The sequence below is a fragment of the Scleropages formosus genome, chromosome 2, assembly GCF_900964775.1.
Source record: "Scleropages formosus chromosome 2, fSclFor1.1, whole genome shotgun sequence".
Lineage (NCBI taxonomy): Eukaryota > Metazoa > Chordata > Actinopteri > Osteoglossiformes > Osteoglossidae > Scleropages > Scleropages formosus.
Window position 1 is genome coordinate 7,923,442 of NC_041807.1, and position 15,119 is coordinate 7,938,560.

General features: G+C 38.5%; 1 protein-coding gene across 1 annotated transcript in view; it reads right to left on the reverse strand.

Moving 5' to 3' along the window:
- Window positions 1–285: 285 nt before the first annotated feature.
- Window positions 286–15,119, reverse strand: part of LOC108939289 (MAP kinase-activating death domain protein-like) — a 57,870-nt gene continuing 43,036 nt past the window's right edge. Inside the window, exons 22-33 of the mRNA XM_029259139.1 lie at window positions 14,652–14,813; window positions 14,424–14,544; window positions 12,323–12,443; window positions 12,111–12,216; window positions 11,448–11,558; window positions 10,635–10,742; window positions 9,931–10,095; window positions 9,687–9,759; window positions 8,843–8,949; window positions 5,092–5,161; window positions 2,027–2,073; window positions 286–1,687 (exon numbers count right to left, since the gene is read on the reverse strand). Coding sequence (XP_029114972.1) covers window positions 1,574–1,687; window positions 2,027–2,073; window positions 5,092–5,161; window positions 8,843–8,949; window positions 9,687–9,759; window positions 9,931–10,095; window positions 10,635–10,742; window positions 11,448–11,558; window positions 12,111–12,216; window positions 12,323–12,443; window positions 14,424–14,544; window positions 14,652–14,813 — 1,305 coding nt within the window. The 3' untranslated portion in view covers window positions 286–1,573. The remainder of the gene's footprint in view (window positions 1,688–2,026; window positions 2,074–5,091; window positions 5,162–8,842; window positions 8,950–9,686; window positions 9,760–9,930; window positions 10,096–10,634; window positions 10,743–11,447; window positions 11,559–12,110; window positions 12,217–12,322; window positions 12,444–14,423; window positions 14,545–14,651; window positions 14,814–15,119) is intronic.

Here is a 15,119-nt window from a genome sequence, read left to right on the forward strand (position 1 = left end):
CCCAAATTTTGAAACTAATATTCACACTTTTTAATGCGAAGTTTTTTTTTCTCTAAAAATTGTAAACACAGTTAAAAACTTTAAAAACACCATCAACCTCTCAAAAGCAAAACGCATAACTGAAAACCCAAAGACACCATCTCCAAGAAGAGACCCACAGCACAAATTGTCAGTTGGTCATTTACAGCAAAACATTAACATTACACAATAACCAGTTCAATTCATACATTGTTTATTTTCATTTTGCTAAAGCTGTACAATTCTATAAATATTTTTAACAATGAAATATTTACATCCAAGTCTCAGGTCTCATTTTAATTCAGTTTCTTTATGGCAGCAAACTTACAATCATTCCCTGAAATAAAGAATATTGTACTAGCCCCTAACCCCACATGTTTTTGGAGACTCCCTCCTCTACTCAGTTCTTTTAAAGGCAGTATTTAGATTAATATGCATCTTTTCAGGTGAAGAACATCTGATGGAAATACTAATGTTTGCATACATAGATATTAACTTTTACTTTTTGGACAAAAAAAAACAAATCAAAATAGATTTAATTTCTTGCATAGAAACAAAGCACAAAAGGCAAAGGAATATAAATTTTCATCACTGACAAGCACAAGGAACAGCAGTAGTCACATATAAGAGAGAATCTCCAAATACAGCAACTTCTCATAATAAATAGCATTGTCTATTAACAATAACTTATTTTTATACATACACCTAAAGCTTAACAATGTTTCTCATTTGGACAGCAGACATTCCAACCTCAACATGAGTACTCCGACCCGTGTACTGTACTACATTTTAAGTGAGCAAACCCTTAACACGCCTTATGGTTTTGAAGGTAAGACACAGTACAACACTGTTTTTTGAAATAAGTTCTTTGTAACATGCAATTCAATGTCTGACCACACACTGACTTTAGGACTAGTACACCTGTCTAGCTTCACTTAGTATACTAGGAAAGTACACGCATGTTAGACCACAAGACAAGAATTTAAGAAAAACTTTAAAAAACAGTTGGTTGTTCGACTGTCAATTTGTCCAATGTCACAGTTTTCTACGGGAGTCATAACTGTGTTCCCACAGTGTCCTTAAAGTGTCAAAAAAAGCTTTAAAACATCCTATTCATTAATACCTATAGCAATGTACTGTCATTAGAGATATTTCAACACTTTAGACTGAGCAGACTTCAGTTTAAAATACCAATAATCACATATAATTATAATGTTGTCAGATCAATAAAGTAGGACAATGAATTAAAGTTTAAGAGGGATACTAAGTAGGAAACCATCTTAAGCAACTAGTCTATAGTTATACATTCACTATAGACTATTAGGTTCCTAGGCATTAATCTTTTTAAATTTCTTACAAGGAGAAAAAAGTGAATTAAAAAAAAGAAAACTGCTATAGTCAGGAAGTCAATGGAGCAAATGCATAGTGAAGGGAATCTCAGTACATTCAATGATCCGCTGAAGTAAACCGCTTTAGAGGGGCGGTGTCAGAGGGAGACTTGAGTGGTCAAGCTGAAGATGACTAAAGATTAAAGACTGGCGTATGGACTCTTGGGCTAGCTGGGCAGAGGCCTGGGTGACAATGCTCTGGGCCTGCCTTCGGCCTCCTTCCCCTGCACAGCGGCCATATAGGAGAACAAACATAGCACAGAGTAGCAGATCTGGTGTGCCTGGGGAAAGAGCAGACCACAGCTAAAATTTGGGCACCACAGTTCAGCACCAACCTATGAAATACATCTACTGTACCCTTCTATAGCCATGTTAAAAATCATAATGATACTGTCTTTGTACCTTATACAATTTAACAGCTAATCAACATGAGATGTTTTGAGGATTTGCCACAGTTAAAGGCTTTAAAAACATTCAATGTCAAGAGTCCAGAATACATAAAACAATGTTTCATTCAAAAACAAGCTTCAATAAATTTGTCATATAACATGCTGCAAAATGTATCCAGTGCAGGCTGGTGTATTGTCACCGATTAAGACCCAGAGGGGCAGTGTACTCACCATCGGGGTCTTGTACTTGTGGATCACCACTTCTTTAGTTTCAGGAACTATGACCGGATGTGCAAGAGACAAAACACACAATTCAACACATGTGGCAAGGCGGTAGCACATTTCAGATCTGGAATGAAAGGGGCGTGCATATAATGGTCATACTGAAGCAGACATGAGCTGTTGGAGGAAAACCTGTGTTATCAATGGAGAAAAGTAGCATCTTTTTAATAGTCTCTTTATCTTTTTTTTTTTTTTTTTAAAAAAAATGGTTCTTTTACTGATGGAAATATCCATATGGACAACTGGCTTCCATTATTGCCTGCACTTCTAGGACTGTCTCCCTCATTGATCTCTTGTACCAATGTGCGAGGTAAACTCAGAACTGCACAGCAACTTCACCGTGCTGAGACTGACCTTTTTCTTTTAAAACCTGCAACTAGCTAAATTAACAAGAGCAAATAAGACTGGCATTGTTATACCTACTCTAGTTCCACCCATTGCAGAAGCATAACGACCACAGAATGTGCAAAAAATGATTTCATATTGAAGAAGAACCCCACTGTATGAAAAAAAGATATTTTTATTCTTTTTTTAAAAAAATAAATTGTTTTACGGGAACCCATTATATGAGGTCTGAGTGTTTGCAACTTAGTTAAATGTTAATGTGCAGAAGAGTGCAGAAACAGCTTAAAATGACATAGGTGAAATGAATTTTCACTGTAGTTATTTACAGGGCAAATATCTTTTTGCTTGGCAGGAAAAAAGGTTTTGCATGTGCTTTAGAAATTCAGCCACTAGAGATACTGGACACCTGAAAATGATTTCCTTCTGCATTTCTGGGATTCTTTGCCATTCCATCGCTATTTTTTATGCCATATTTGCCATCAAAACATTTTCAAAATTAACCAGTGCCTTCTGCACTATGTGAACATATATGCATATAGTGAAGAGTAAAATGATAAACAGGAAAAAAGGGTGGGTGGGTGGGGAGGGGCCTCACAGTGCCTGTATTCATTAATACATTATCCATTACTATGAATATATTTTTTCTGTTTGACATCATAATACAAAAAAATGCATTACTGGAGATGTCCATCTCTTTGGAGACAAGTGTCTGCTAAATGAATAATATAAACTGTAATGTAAATGTAAAATGTATTTGCAACTAGTAACAGTAAGCTAAGAAGAAGGGTGTGAGAGAGGAGTGAGTGACTGTACATCTACTAAAAATTTCTGATGAATACACACCACATAAAAGGGTTAATGTGTTCCACAAAAATCACCCCTTTAGGTAAAATTCCCACAGAGAAAACAGAATTAATGCTTTTTCTTAGAAATCCATTTTTAGACCCTAACTTATCATTTAACTTTATATTTTAGCTTTCCAATCTCTCTTTCTGTCTTTTCAGCTTTTCCAATGCTTTCTGAATTTCTTAAGCTTTTTAGGAGACATTTCAATGATTTTTCTCAGTTTCTTTTTGTTTATGACATAAAGGCATACATTTTAGGTGGACTGGTGAATCTAATTCTAAATTACTCACAATGTGTGAATCTGAGAGTGACTTTGTGTGTGTTGCTACCCTGGTGACCCTGACCAACCTGGAGCCCTATTCTTCCAAAAGAGATTCTGGACTGCTGAAATCTCATCTTAGGATAAGAAATGTCTAATCCTAAATGCAAGTGATTGCTGGTTTAATGCCTTAAATACACAAGCAGACATGGTGTACAGGATAATTTAGCAGTTAATAAGCTACATTTAGCCAGAAAATAGTCAGACACCTCTGAAAGACAAACACCTTATGGGTTTGAGACAACTTGTGTGCATCTCTGTCCCAGAATGCTCAAGAAGAGATGCTGCTGTACACAACAAAACATCAGTTCAGGTAAAATAAAAAAATGCCATCGTAAAGGCTAAAAATTCCATTACATGAAAAAGGAACACATTTTTAAATGTTATAACAGTTTTCACTGTAAGTGAATCAGTTTTATAAGGAATGAGTGCATTTTTCCAGTATAATGACAGATCAATACATTTCCCTTAATATTCATGAAGTAATAGTACCAACGAGTAGAGTACATACTAAAATCAAACTGTGTAATGAAATCAAATCATTAAAGGTGTTCTGTGTGAGGGACCTGAGAACAGAAGTACTGAAAACTTGAGTTGTGGACATAAAAAAAAATGTGCATAAAACATGTAGTGTTTGGGGCAAAACAACAGAGGCATGAGAAAGGAGGGATAAATTTATATCCAGAGTAGAAGAAGAAACAATTCAAAAAGGTGGAAAGACAGATATAGATTGCAGCACTTTACCTGCTGGAGAATGAAGGTTTTCATAGCAGCGAAGGTGAGGGAACGGATTACAAAAGAAGCACAGAGACACAGCAGTAACTCAAACCCACAGAGGAGTGTGGGAGGGTACAGGGAACAACTTGTCTGCTGCAGCTGTAAATGAGATTCCCTGACTAAACCACAGCCCTGACTGTAGCATATCTGCATTTCCCATGATTCATGTGTTAGTTTGTGCCACTGACAGAAAATAGATTAATTTATAACAATTTCCTCTCTATGAGACTTTGGTAATAGTGTTTGCTCAGATATACAGCATGCCACAAATGTGGCTTTGGTAGATTAGAATGCTATAATGATGTTCCTTACCCACATCACATCTAATCCCCTTGTAATTAACTTGTAGGGTGTACATCTTGTTTTCTCCGAGGAACACACAGCAACAAACTAAACTAACCATCTAGAAACCTGGGATAAGCTTTTGTTTTTTTTTTTTTTTAAACATACAATTCATTTTCTAAATAATTTCACTGTGCTCTCTTAAATAACAGGCAAATTGTCATATGTGTATGTACAGAAATGGTTCACTTGTTAAGGTGGTTTCAACAGAACTGAAGTAGATGGTAAGGATGTATGCACTACTTTGAGAACTTATCAGCCATGCAGGGGAAAAAAAAAAAAAAAGCCTAACTTTGTACCAAGGGTATCTGACATAAGAAAAATGCAGTGAATCTGAGTTACTGCCATGCCGTGTACAGAGCAAGTATCAAAATAATGTAATTACCAAATTCCTCCAGGACAAAGACTCCTTTGACAGTATTGCACTTTTTAATGTGATTCAGCTCTATGAAAACCTAAAAACAAATAAGAAAAAAAACAACAGAGCAAAACATTACCATGTGACTGAAACACAACACAGTAAAGCAAATGTAAATATAGACAACTTAAAAAATATGAGACCACGAACAGGATAAAGATTCAAGACAGAGAAAAGCACTGAATGCAAGTACTTAAAATACATCCAATAAAAGGAAATAAAAGCTAAAAGGCACCGTCACAGTGGAGTCTCCGGGTACGACTTTAACACGGGCCAGTGAGTTATCAAGGCATCAGTTTGTCAGACTTAGTCTTTTTCCACTCAAATTGGAATATAGCCCATGTGAATCATACAAGGAAATTCCACAAGAGAAATGAATACAGAATGACAAGGGAATTAGTGTGCTACAAAAAAGGCTACCACATAAACAAGAGTTAAATAAATAAAAAAAAAAGAAACCCATGTATATCTAAGGAACACAAAAACCCACAATCTGAATTTTAAGAAGCAAAGACAGCAGAAGATAAGTACCTTCCGCTCCTTGCAGGTGGAGGAGGCATGGGAGAGAAATGGTTTGGATTAATATATGACACAGGAGGAGAGCACGGACACCTGCGGGCGCCTACAGCACAGCTCTGCGCACAATATAGTTGCCGCTGTGGCTAGAGACCATAGAGGATTGATAGTCAGTAGCACATACCATGGCAAATGCAGGTCATAAAAACAATCGACAGACAGTGCAGCTTTACAGGTCTTTACAGCAAACGTGCTACAACTCTGTGGTTCACTGCCACCCTCGCCATGCGTTCTCCTCCAGCAACGAGGGCTGGCACTGGTCCTTTTCCCTCCAAGTGGCCAGTGCACATTCCAATTCAATGGTTCTGAACCCTTGGGGCTGGAAATGTATGTACTTGAGATTATTTTGCGAGAAAAATAGTATATATTCAAAAGATCCCAAAGTTTCAGAACCACTGTTCTTTCCAGAGCATTACAATTTCCCACTTTTTGTCGTGTGTTACTTGAAATTTCAAATGAGGTACAAACAAAACATAGTGGGTATTGGTTATTTTTATTTGAACTATCACACCTACTGTGAAAGAAGGCAAGAGCTCTTGTAATCAATTAAGTAAATAAGGACCTTACATGTGCTTAGGTTGCCCCACTGGACTTGGAAACAACAGCACTGTAACGCCATGTCATCTCCTTGGAGCAACTAAAGGCTTTACCCACAGTACGCTATGCCTCATTTCCATCATGGTTATGAGTAGAATAATCAAACCGCTCTAAATTTGTTTCCTTTCTGCATTTTCAGTTTCCAAGAAGAGTGCTTCACAGCAAAGCCCATACAAATGCACAGTATTTCTAGTTCAGATAGAGAATGTAACTTAGGTGCTGGAAAACTGAAACAGAAGGATGGGCATTTAGGTATTTACTTAGAAAAAAGTGCTTGCCAACAAACCTAATAATTGAACAACTAATTTTTTCTGTAGCATACTGCAGTACTATATGAATAAATTTTTTGTTTATCAAAATGCAGCCGAAGAAGATTAAAAATCATTAAGATAGTTTAAAATGGCTGGATTGAAGGGACTGAAAATGGAGCAAAATATAACTCAGTTGGAATTAAACAGCCTGGCCCTAAACCTTACCTTACCTTAAATACAAAGAAATACTCAAAAAAGAAAAAAAAAAAAAATATTGTGTAGATCTACACGATAAACACATACATGCACAAGGAGTAAGTTACAGCTGAAGCAGTATTCTAGATAACATATTTAAAAGGGCATATTGAAAAAAGTGAACACCTAAATAAATTGAACGAAAGCTTTCTCTAAGATTCCTAAATACCCCATTTAAAAAAAATATGTACAAATGTATTGCTATATTTCTTTGATCACACTGAGAACGTGGCATGAACAGTTGAATTTCCCCAACTTTGTCACAAACCACTAAAATTTACATTTACATTTATTCATTTAGCTGACACTTCTCTCCAAAGCAACATACACACTGCCTGGTCAAAAATAGTCACCGCCTAGATTTAACTAAGCAAATAGGTAAGAGCCTTCCATTGGATAATTACTGCAGTGATTAATATGTTTCAGCAGGCAACAAGTTTTTTTTCTTAAACAACCATGTCAGAAGACATATCCTGTGGTTGTGGAAAAGATGTTACTCTGTTTCAGAAGGGTCAAATTATTGGCCTGCATCAAGCAAACAAAACAAGTAAGGAGATTCCTGAAACTACTAAAATTGGGTTAAGAACTGCCCCATGCATTATTAAAACCTGGAAGGATAGTGGTGAACCATTATCTTCGAGGAAGAAATGTGGTTGGGAAAAGAGGGGGGGGGGAGAAAAAAAAAATCTTGAATGACCGTGATCAGAGATCACTTAAACATTTGGTGAAATCAAATCGTTAAAAAAACAGTAGAACTCACAGCTATGTTTAATAGTGAAAGTAAGAGCATTTCCACACGCACAATGCGAAGAAAACTCAAGGGATTGGGACTAAACAGCTGTGTAGTCTTAAGAAAACCACTTATCAGTGAGGCTAATAAAAAAAAAAAAAAAAAGGCCTCAATTTGCTAGGGAACATAAAGATTGGACTCTGGAGCAATGGAAAAAGGACATGGGGTCTGATGAGTCCAGATTTACCCTGTTCCAGAGTGATGGGCGCATCATGGTAAGAAGAGAGGCGGATGAAGTGATGCACCTATCGTGCCTAGTGCCTACCATACAAGCCTGTGGGGGCAGTGTTATGATCTGAGGTTGCTTCAGTTGGTTAGGTCTAGATTCAGCAATGTCATGTGCCCAAAAAAATAAGGTCAGCTGACTACCTGAATATACTGAATGAGCAGGTTTTTCCATCACTGGATTTTTTCTTCCCTGATGGCATGGACATATTCCAAGATGACAATGCCAGGATTCATGGGGCTCAAATTGTGAAAGAGTGGTTCAGGGAGCATGAGACATCATTTTCACACATGGATTGGCCAGCACAGAGTCCAGACCTTAACCCCATTGAGAATCTTTGGGATGTGCTGGAGAAGACTTTACGCAGCGGTCTGACTCTCCCATTATCAGTACAAGATCTTGGTGAGAAATTAATGCAACTCTGGACGGAAATAAATGTGACATTGCATAAGCTTATCGAAACGATGGCACGGCGAATGTTTGCTGTAATCAAAGCAAAAGGCGGTCCAACAAAATATTAGTGTGTGACCTTTTTTTGGCCAGGCAGTGTACATCTCATAGAAAACAATGTGTACATTACATTAAGCAGAAAGAGATGTAGATGCAGACACTTGATTCTGAAATAGTTACTTTCCATCATATGAACCAATGTACATTACATGAGTAGCTGTATAAAACTTTATCCGAATAGCAACAATTCATGATGACCTTCCTAACAATTTTTTTAAATACCAATTGAATGCATATAAAAAAAAAATATATATCTTAGACTGTACACCTTCTTGTAACAGCTATAGGATTGTTCACACTTGTGTTTCCAAGTTCTAAATTATGGGGTATTGCCAGCAGTGCTTTAGAGAAGATAAGCAGCAGACTTGTGGAGACATGGAGAGAGAGGACAAGCATGAGACTGATGACAAGGGTAGTATTGGTGATGGACTGGAAGCGGGGCAGGGGTGGTCCAGGAACACAGTTGGGATGTCACATGCAGCAGGGCCTCGGAGCCCAGGCAGCATTCCCTACCTGGCTGTGCATGAACTTGAGGTTTATGCCCTCCAGAGTGACCTGCAGCAAGCCACCTTCACCTGTCTTCATGTCCTGGACTGGGAATTCACCGCCCAGCTCTGGCCCTGCCGGAGGAAAAGGCTGTAGCTCTATACCTCTCATTTCCTGTACGCACCCATGTACATGGATGAACAAAGCACTAAAACACTTATGGATTCCTGTTAAACATGGCCACATCTCCAAAATCAACAATAGCACCAACAGAAAAGGGTGGTACACATTGAGAAACATTAAGTATATGAATCTTTTTAAATAGGTTGAAATACAAGTATACAAAAATTTTTAAAGGAACTTTTACACCTCTTTTGATGGTTTTCTAATCGCTCACATTTGCTCATTTAGCTGATGCTTTTCTCCAAAGAGACTTACAATGTTAAGCTACTTATTTACCTATTTATACAGCAAAGTAATTTTACTCTAGAAATTTAAAGAAAGTACCTTGCTCAAGGGTACTACAACTGGAGGTGTGATCTGAACCTGCAGGTTTTGGGACCAAAGTGCTAACCACTGCGCCACCAGTTGTCCTATTGTAGATAAAGTTTGCAGTTTTGTAATCATATGTAATTTTTTTTTTTTTTTTTTTTTTAAGAGAAGGATATAAAATAACTGACATTTTAGGGACACAATAAACAAGATTTTCAGAAATACAAAAAGGCAGTCTTGAGCTTCCCCTTGTGGCTGTTAAAGAAAAAGCACTTTCTGGATTTTTGTAAGGTAATTAACCTATTCAGGAGAATACTTAACACCACATATGAGGTGAATCTCAGATTGAGGTATCCGAGAAGGCTTGCTAACCCCTCACCTGGCTTAATGCTCTGCTGCCGGGCCGCTGCACGCTCCATGCTATCCTTAACGCAGTAGTACAGTTCCCGACACTGCAAACAGAAGAGCTGGGGTCAGGATTCCTAATTTTTGCTCCACAAAACTATAAAATATTAATAGTAGGGATAAAGGTGATAACCATCAGCTAGCTTCACAAAATCAGGTCATGCTGACAAACACAATCTAATCATTCCCACCATCTTTTGTGTGCCAATGGAACTCACCTTCTTGGTATAGAACTTGTTAAGCTGCGTCTCCTGACCGTTGCGTCTCCAGAGACACAGCACCTTGGTCTTAGGGCAGTAGGTCATGTTAATGAGCTTCTCATACCACCAGCGCTCATACACAGTTCCAATGTTGCTGCGCAGGACAATGCAGTCATCGCACACCTGAAGGGAAGGGTAATGCTCAAGCATGAACTGCTCAGTCATCTGTTCCTGTTGGTCACTTACTCATTTCATACAAGAATGCAAATCTGAAGAAAAAAAAAAAAGTTCTTACTCTAGCATGTGCTTTAACTTAGGTAGATGGCCTCTTACAACTTTATATCTGTTTACACCAACTTCGTCATACAGGTCACTTCTCATTAGTTTAAAATATCAAGTAATATTCTAATACAATAGATCTCATAATAACCAGTTAATTGAGGTCTTGTATCTAACTAAACTCATTGGCTGGATTTAAAGAGTTAAAAACTTTGTCATCTCAATGAATCTGTGTGAAAGATGTTATGAAATAGATAGATAACCAATCTCCACTTAAGATTGCAAAATTTCAACAACTTGAGGTTAATTGCATACATTACTAGATCACATTTACCACAGAGTTCAAATTTCACAGGAAGAGCTGAAAAATGCAGCAGTCAAACAACAAGATCACATGAAAATGACAAATAGGAGCAGCATCACCCAAGGCCATTTATTTGTACCTCCATGAAGAATATGTCTCCTGTGGTATCTGTCCCAGCATGCACCACAAATGTCTGTTTCTTGATGTGACGGCTGCCACTGGGCCTGATCGACAGCTGTCGTCCACTCTAAAACAGAGATTATAAGCAAAACCAAAGCATTATATGGGAATTCCCTAACAGATGATATTTGCTGCAGATGAATTACAATGGGCAATGCATAGCTTTCACAGGAGCAAAGCAAACATATGGCAAGAATGCATGTAAAATAATCTTATGCAATGCTTAAAATTTGTATAGCAGGCTTGTCATGAATAAAGAGTATTACAGAAACACCACATGTACTATAGTCCTTTTTAAACCAACACCTGGACTTTGACTAGACCATGAATGCTCTTTCAGCACATGAACTTGTTTTAGTTTCTCAAGCTGTATGTCTATTTTAATTACGAGATTTACCTGTTGTCAGGCTCTGTCATCACATTTTTACATACACATTTATTCATTTAACTGATGCCTTTCTCCAAAACAACTTTAGTTTAATATTTAAACAATATTAATTTACTGTATTTACAATTATTTACCCATTTATACAGCCAGGTAATTTTACTGGAGCAATTTTGGGTAAGTGAGCTCAAAGGTACTATAGCCAGAGGTGAGATTTGAATCTGCGAATTTTAGGTCCAAAGGCAGCAGCTCTAACCATTACACTACCAGCTGCCCTACCATATTTTGATATCTCTAAAGCTCACCAACCACAAAAATGGGGACATGCACTCACATAAAATACATCTGTTAGAAGGACTGCAAAGTGCCAGTTCTGCCATTTCTTACCAGATCAGCCAACTGATCCAAAATCTCATTGATCTCCTGACTGTAGGTTAGGCCGATGTGACTCTTTCCCATCAGACGCCTCACCTTCTTCCTAATGTCATTCTTATTCACCTGTAGAACCATAACACATCCCAGTGCAATCGAAGACTCATCCTCAAGGGTTTTTCATATTTTGACTTTCCATGGCATTCTCTCTCTTACAAAGCTAAAATCCTAATAGTTTAACAGAAAAAATTACTCATCAGGTTTACTTCCAACATCACAGAGTTGTTTTTTTTTTTTTTATTAACAAAATTAAATAAAAGCAATACGTGGAAAAAAAAAAATAGATTGTCAGAAGTTAACTGCAGAGGATGTGAAACACAATAATGAGCCAGCCTTATACAACTTCACAGGCTACACTTAAGGATTTTTTAATATTTAGTATGCAATTAACTGATATGACAATACAATATCACTACTGTTTTTTAGTTAAAGCCATTACCTTAATTTTCATATTGCTAACCTCTTACTTTATAGAAAAGGGTAACAAGGAAACCTGCTTTGCCTCAGACAGTTGATATGCATGTTTAAGTGCACATTTACAGAATAAATAAAATACTGCAAGTCAATAAAACAGTGTATGAAGACAAGTCAGAGCCGGAGCAGCGTACAGAGACATACCTTCATCATGAGCATGTAGGCGATCATGTTGTGCAGCAGAGTGGCCAAAAGTCGGTCCTCATCATCCTCCAAACGCTTGCGGTCATGTTCACCCAGCGACAGGTATCTGTGGTGGGGATGGGTCAGGGGTTACGAAGATGTTGTGGAACCACAAGGCACCACCATGGTGCAAACAGTGCCCTTTAAACCCAAACTTGGAGGAGTTAACTCACCTGTCGATCATTTCTTGTGGTCCCTGGTCCATGCCCATACCTTCTCTCTCCAGCATAACTGCATCAAGGAAGGCATCCTCCCAGAACTGGAGCTGGTCCCACAGCGTAGAGCGCTCTTTGCCTGCGCACACACATGAACATACACAGAAGATCAGTGATGAACTACAATTTAACTACAGTTCAGTAATTTGTTATAGGATGCCACCTTCAGCAAATCTAATCCAGCAAAAAGCATGCATAAAACCACATAAGATTCAAAGCCAGCAATTTACCAAACAAATATCAAATACCAAGTGTACCATGGTATTATCGTATGTGTGTGTTTTGTTTAGTACTACCAAAAACAACATTTTCCATGATGATGTGGACAGCATCATTCTTTGTCTTCAAAGCCCGGATACAAATGCAATGGCAGTGATGACAGATAAGGCTGCTATGAAACAGAAAAGCGGACAGCAGCTAAAACGTCATACGTGGCAGCTGCTGCACACGTTGCATTTCCAAATCAGACTGACTGCATGACAAATCTTATTAAAAAGTCTCCTGGAAAAATCTAATTTTTTCCAGTTTTCTGTATGACTCAGACCAGTCAGTCCACGTAGTCTGCAGCAACCGTGGAGCGCTCAGTATTTATACAGTATAGTCAGAAATGTACATAAACTATCATATTAGTTTTCATGACAAACATTTTTCTATTTGATATTGCTTGAGCTGAGAAAAGCATTAGTCTCATAAATAAAGTATGACATACTTAATGGACAGAAACTAACAGCTTGTTAAACACATACAAAAATAAATCTTAATATCTTCCATCTCACAGTCCAGTGCCACACTCAGCCATTCTCAGCTGCTTACTTCCTCATCTCATTAATAATGAAATTCAAACCTGTTTGCTTGTTGACAGCAGTTACATTGTGATGCAACACTTCCTTCCAGTGAAATAATTTACGGTTCTTCCCATGTTCATATGGGTTTGCCTGAAGTGCTCTGGTTTCCTCCCACAGTCCAAAGACATGTGTTTCAGGTGGACTGGTGACTGTAAATTGCCCTTAGCGGGTGTGGATGGGTAAATAATTGTAAGCAGCTTAGTGTAGTGTAAACTACCTCGGGCATCCGGCATCACCTAAATAAAAATTAATAACAATTAAGATAAGTTCACACTGTAGATACTGACTTATAAAGAAAAAAGGTGTTGGTTTAAATCTCTAGAGACAGACAGCTGTTGTCATACTGAGTTTCACGGTTAATCTCATTTGGTGTCCGCTCTCAATAACTACTTGTCAAATGAGGGGCTGCAGAAGACAAAAGGAATAAACAGGGTACAACAAGGATGTGGAGCTGGCCCTTCCCAGGGCAATCATTCACACATTCAAATTAAGGTCACCAACTGACCATGTCTTTGGGCTGTGGGAGGACACAGGAGCACGTGGAGGAAACACACAAGAACACAGGGAGAACATGCAAACTCAGACAGAACTGGATTCAAGCCCACATCTGAGCACATGACTCAGAAGCTGTGAGGCACCAACACTACCAGCTGCACCACCGTGGTACACCTTGTAAAAAATTTCAAGCTGTACAAATGGGTACAGTTTCAAGCTGTTTTAGAGGTTCTGTATGAAAGCCTATGCTAAAGCAACAATGATGGGAAGACAACTCAGGGAGTCTGGGGTATGAAAATGAGCCCGCTGACCACACTGCACAACCACAATCAGGACAGGCTGACGGTGAAAGGTCAGGCCTACTGAGAGAGAAGGTTTCCATGGCTGCATCCTCCAGCTGGTCCCATACGGAGCTCTTATCCCGCCCTGGGCAGCGTCCCAGGACAGGAGAAAGGGAGCAACGGAAAGCAAGGTGGGTGACTTTACGCCAGAAGAAGCAGGGGTTATATTGCGTTTTGGTTAATAACAAGGCTTGAGAGTTAATAGAACCAACTCCGACACCAACAGAAAAGGTGATGCTAAAAAAGTTAAACAGTACTAATTTATAGATAACATGCACGTGAATAGATAAAATGCAAAGCAGACATGGTTACTAAAAGAGATTTTGTTAAAATCCAACTGAAAACACTTTAGAAGGACTACACTGTTAAGGAACTCACCTAAGAGACCCTCACAAAGGTAAATTCTCATGCTGACATCCTCTGGAGGCAAAAGAGGGCCCCCTTTGCTCACATTGCTCTGAGGCTCCAACAAGCCAGGCTTAAGCATGTGTGTCTTGCCCTGGTTAACAAGAAGGTTGACCACAAGCAGACGTGAGTGACACCCTCCAAAAATCCATAAATTACAGACTTCAGATGTTCTCAATGATTGGGTTACAGGACACTCACAAAGATGGGGCTTGTGGCAGAATTGGTCTCAATCTCGCTGTCTGAGAGGGTTCCACCCCGGGAGCCGGTGTGGTGAAGGGCCAGTTTTCCAGGTGTTCCATCCCCAGCATTGCTGCTCAGGTCGCTGTCTGCCCCCAGTGTCTCCCCTGAGCTGTTACTAACCTGGAGATAGGAACAGGGAGGATGTAACCAGTGAGGGAAGCAAACTCATCATAACAATCTCATCAGGTGACACGAGATTCAACCAGAAACATTGGGGGGGGGTAAAAAAGATTTCTTATTCTTTATACAAATAAAATAATATAAACAAAGGTAAAGTGAAACAAACAACAAAATGCCCTCCGTTTGTGAAGGTGTTAAGCTGTTATTAAAGCAAAGGACTTATTTTTAGAATCCAAGATTTTCAGTTTCAAGAGATACTTTCCAGTCTTTAAACCTATATAACAAAAAACTTGTCAGTTATGGAAA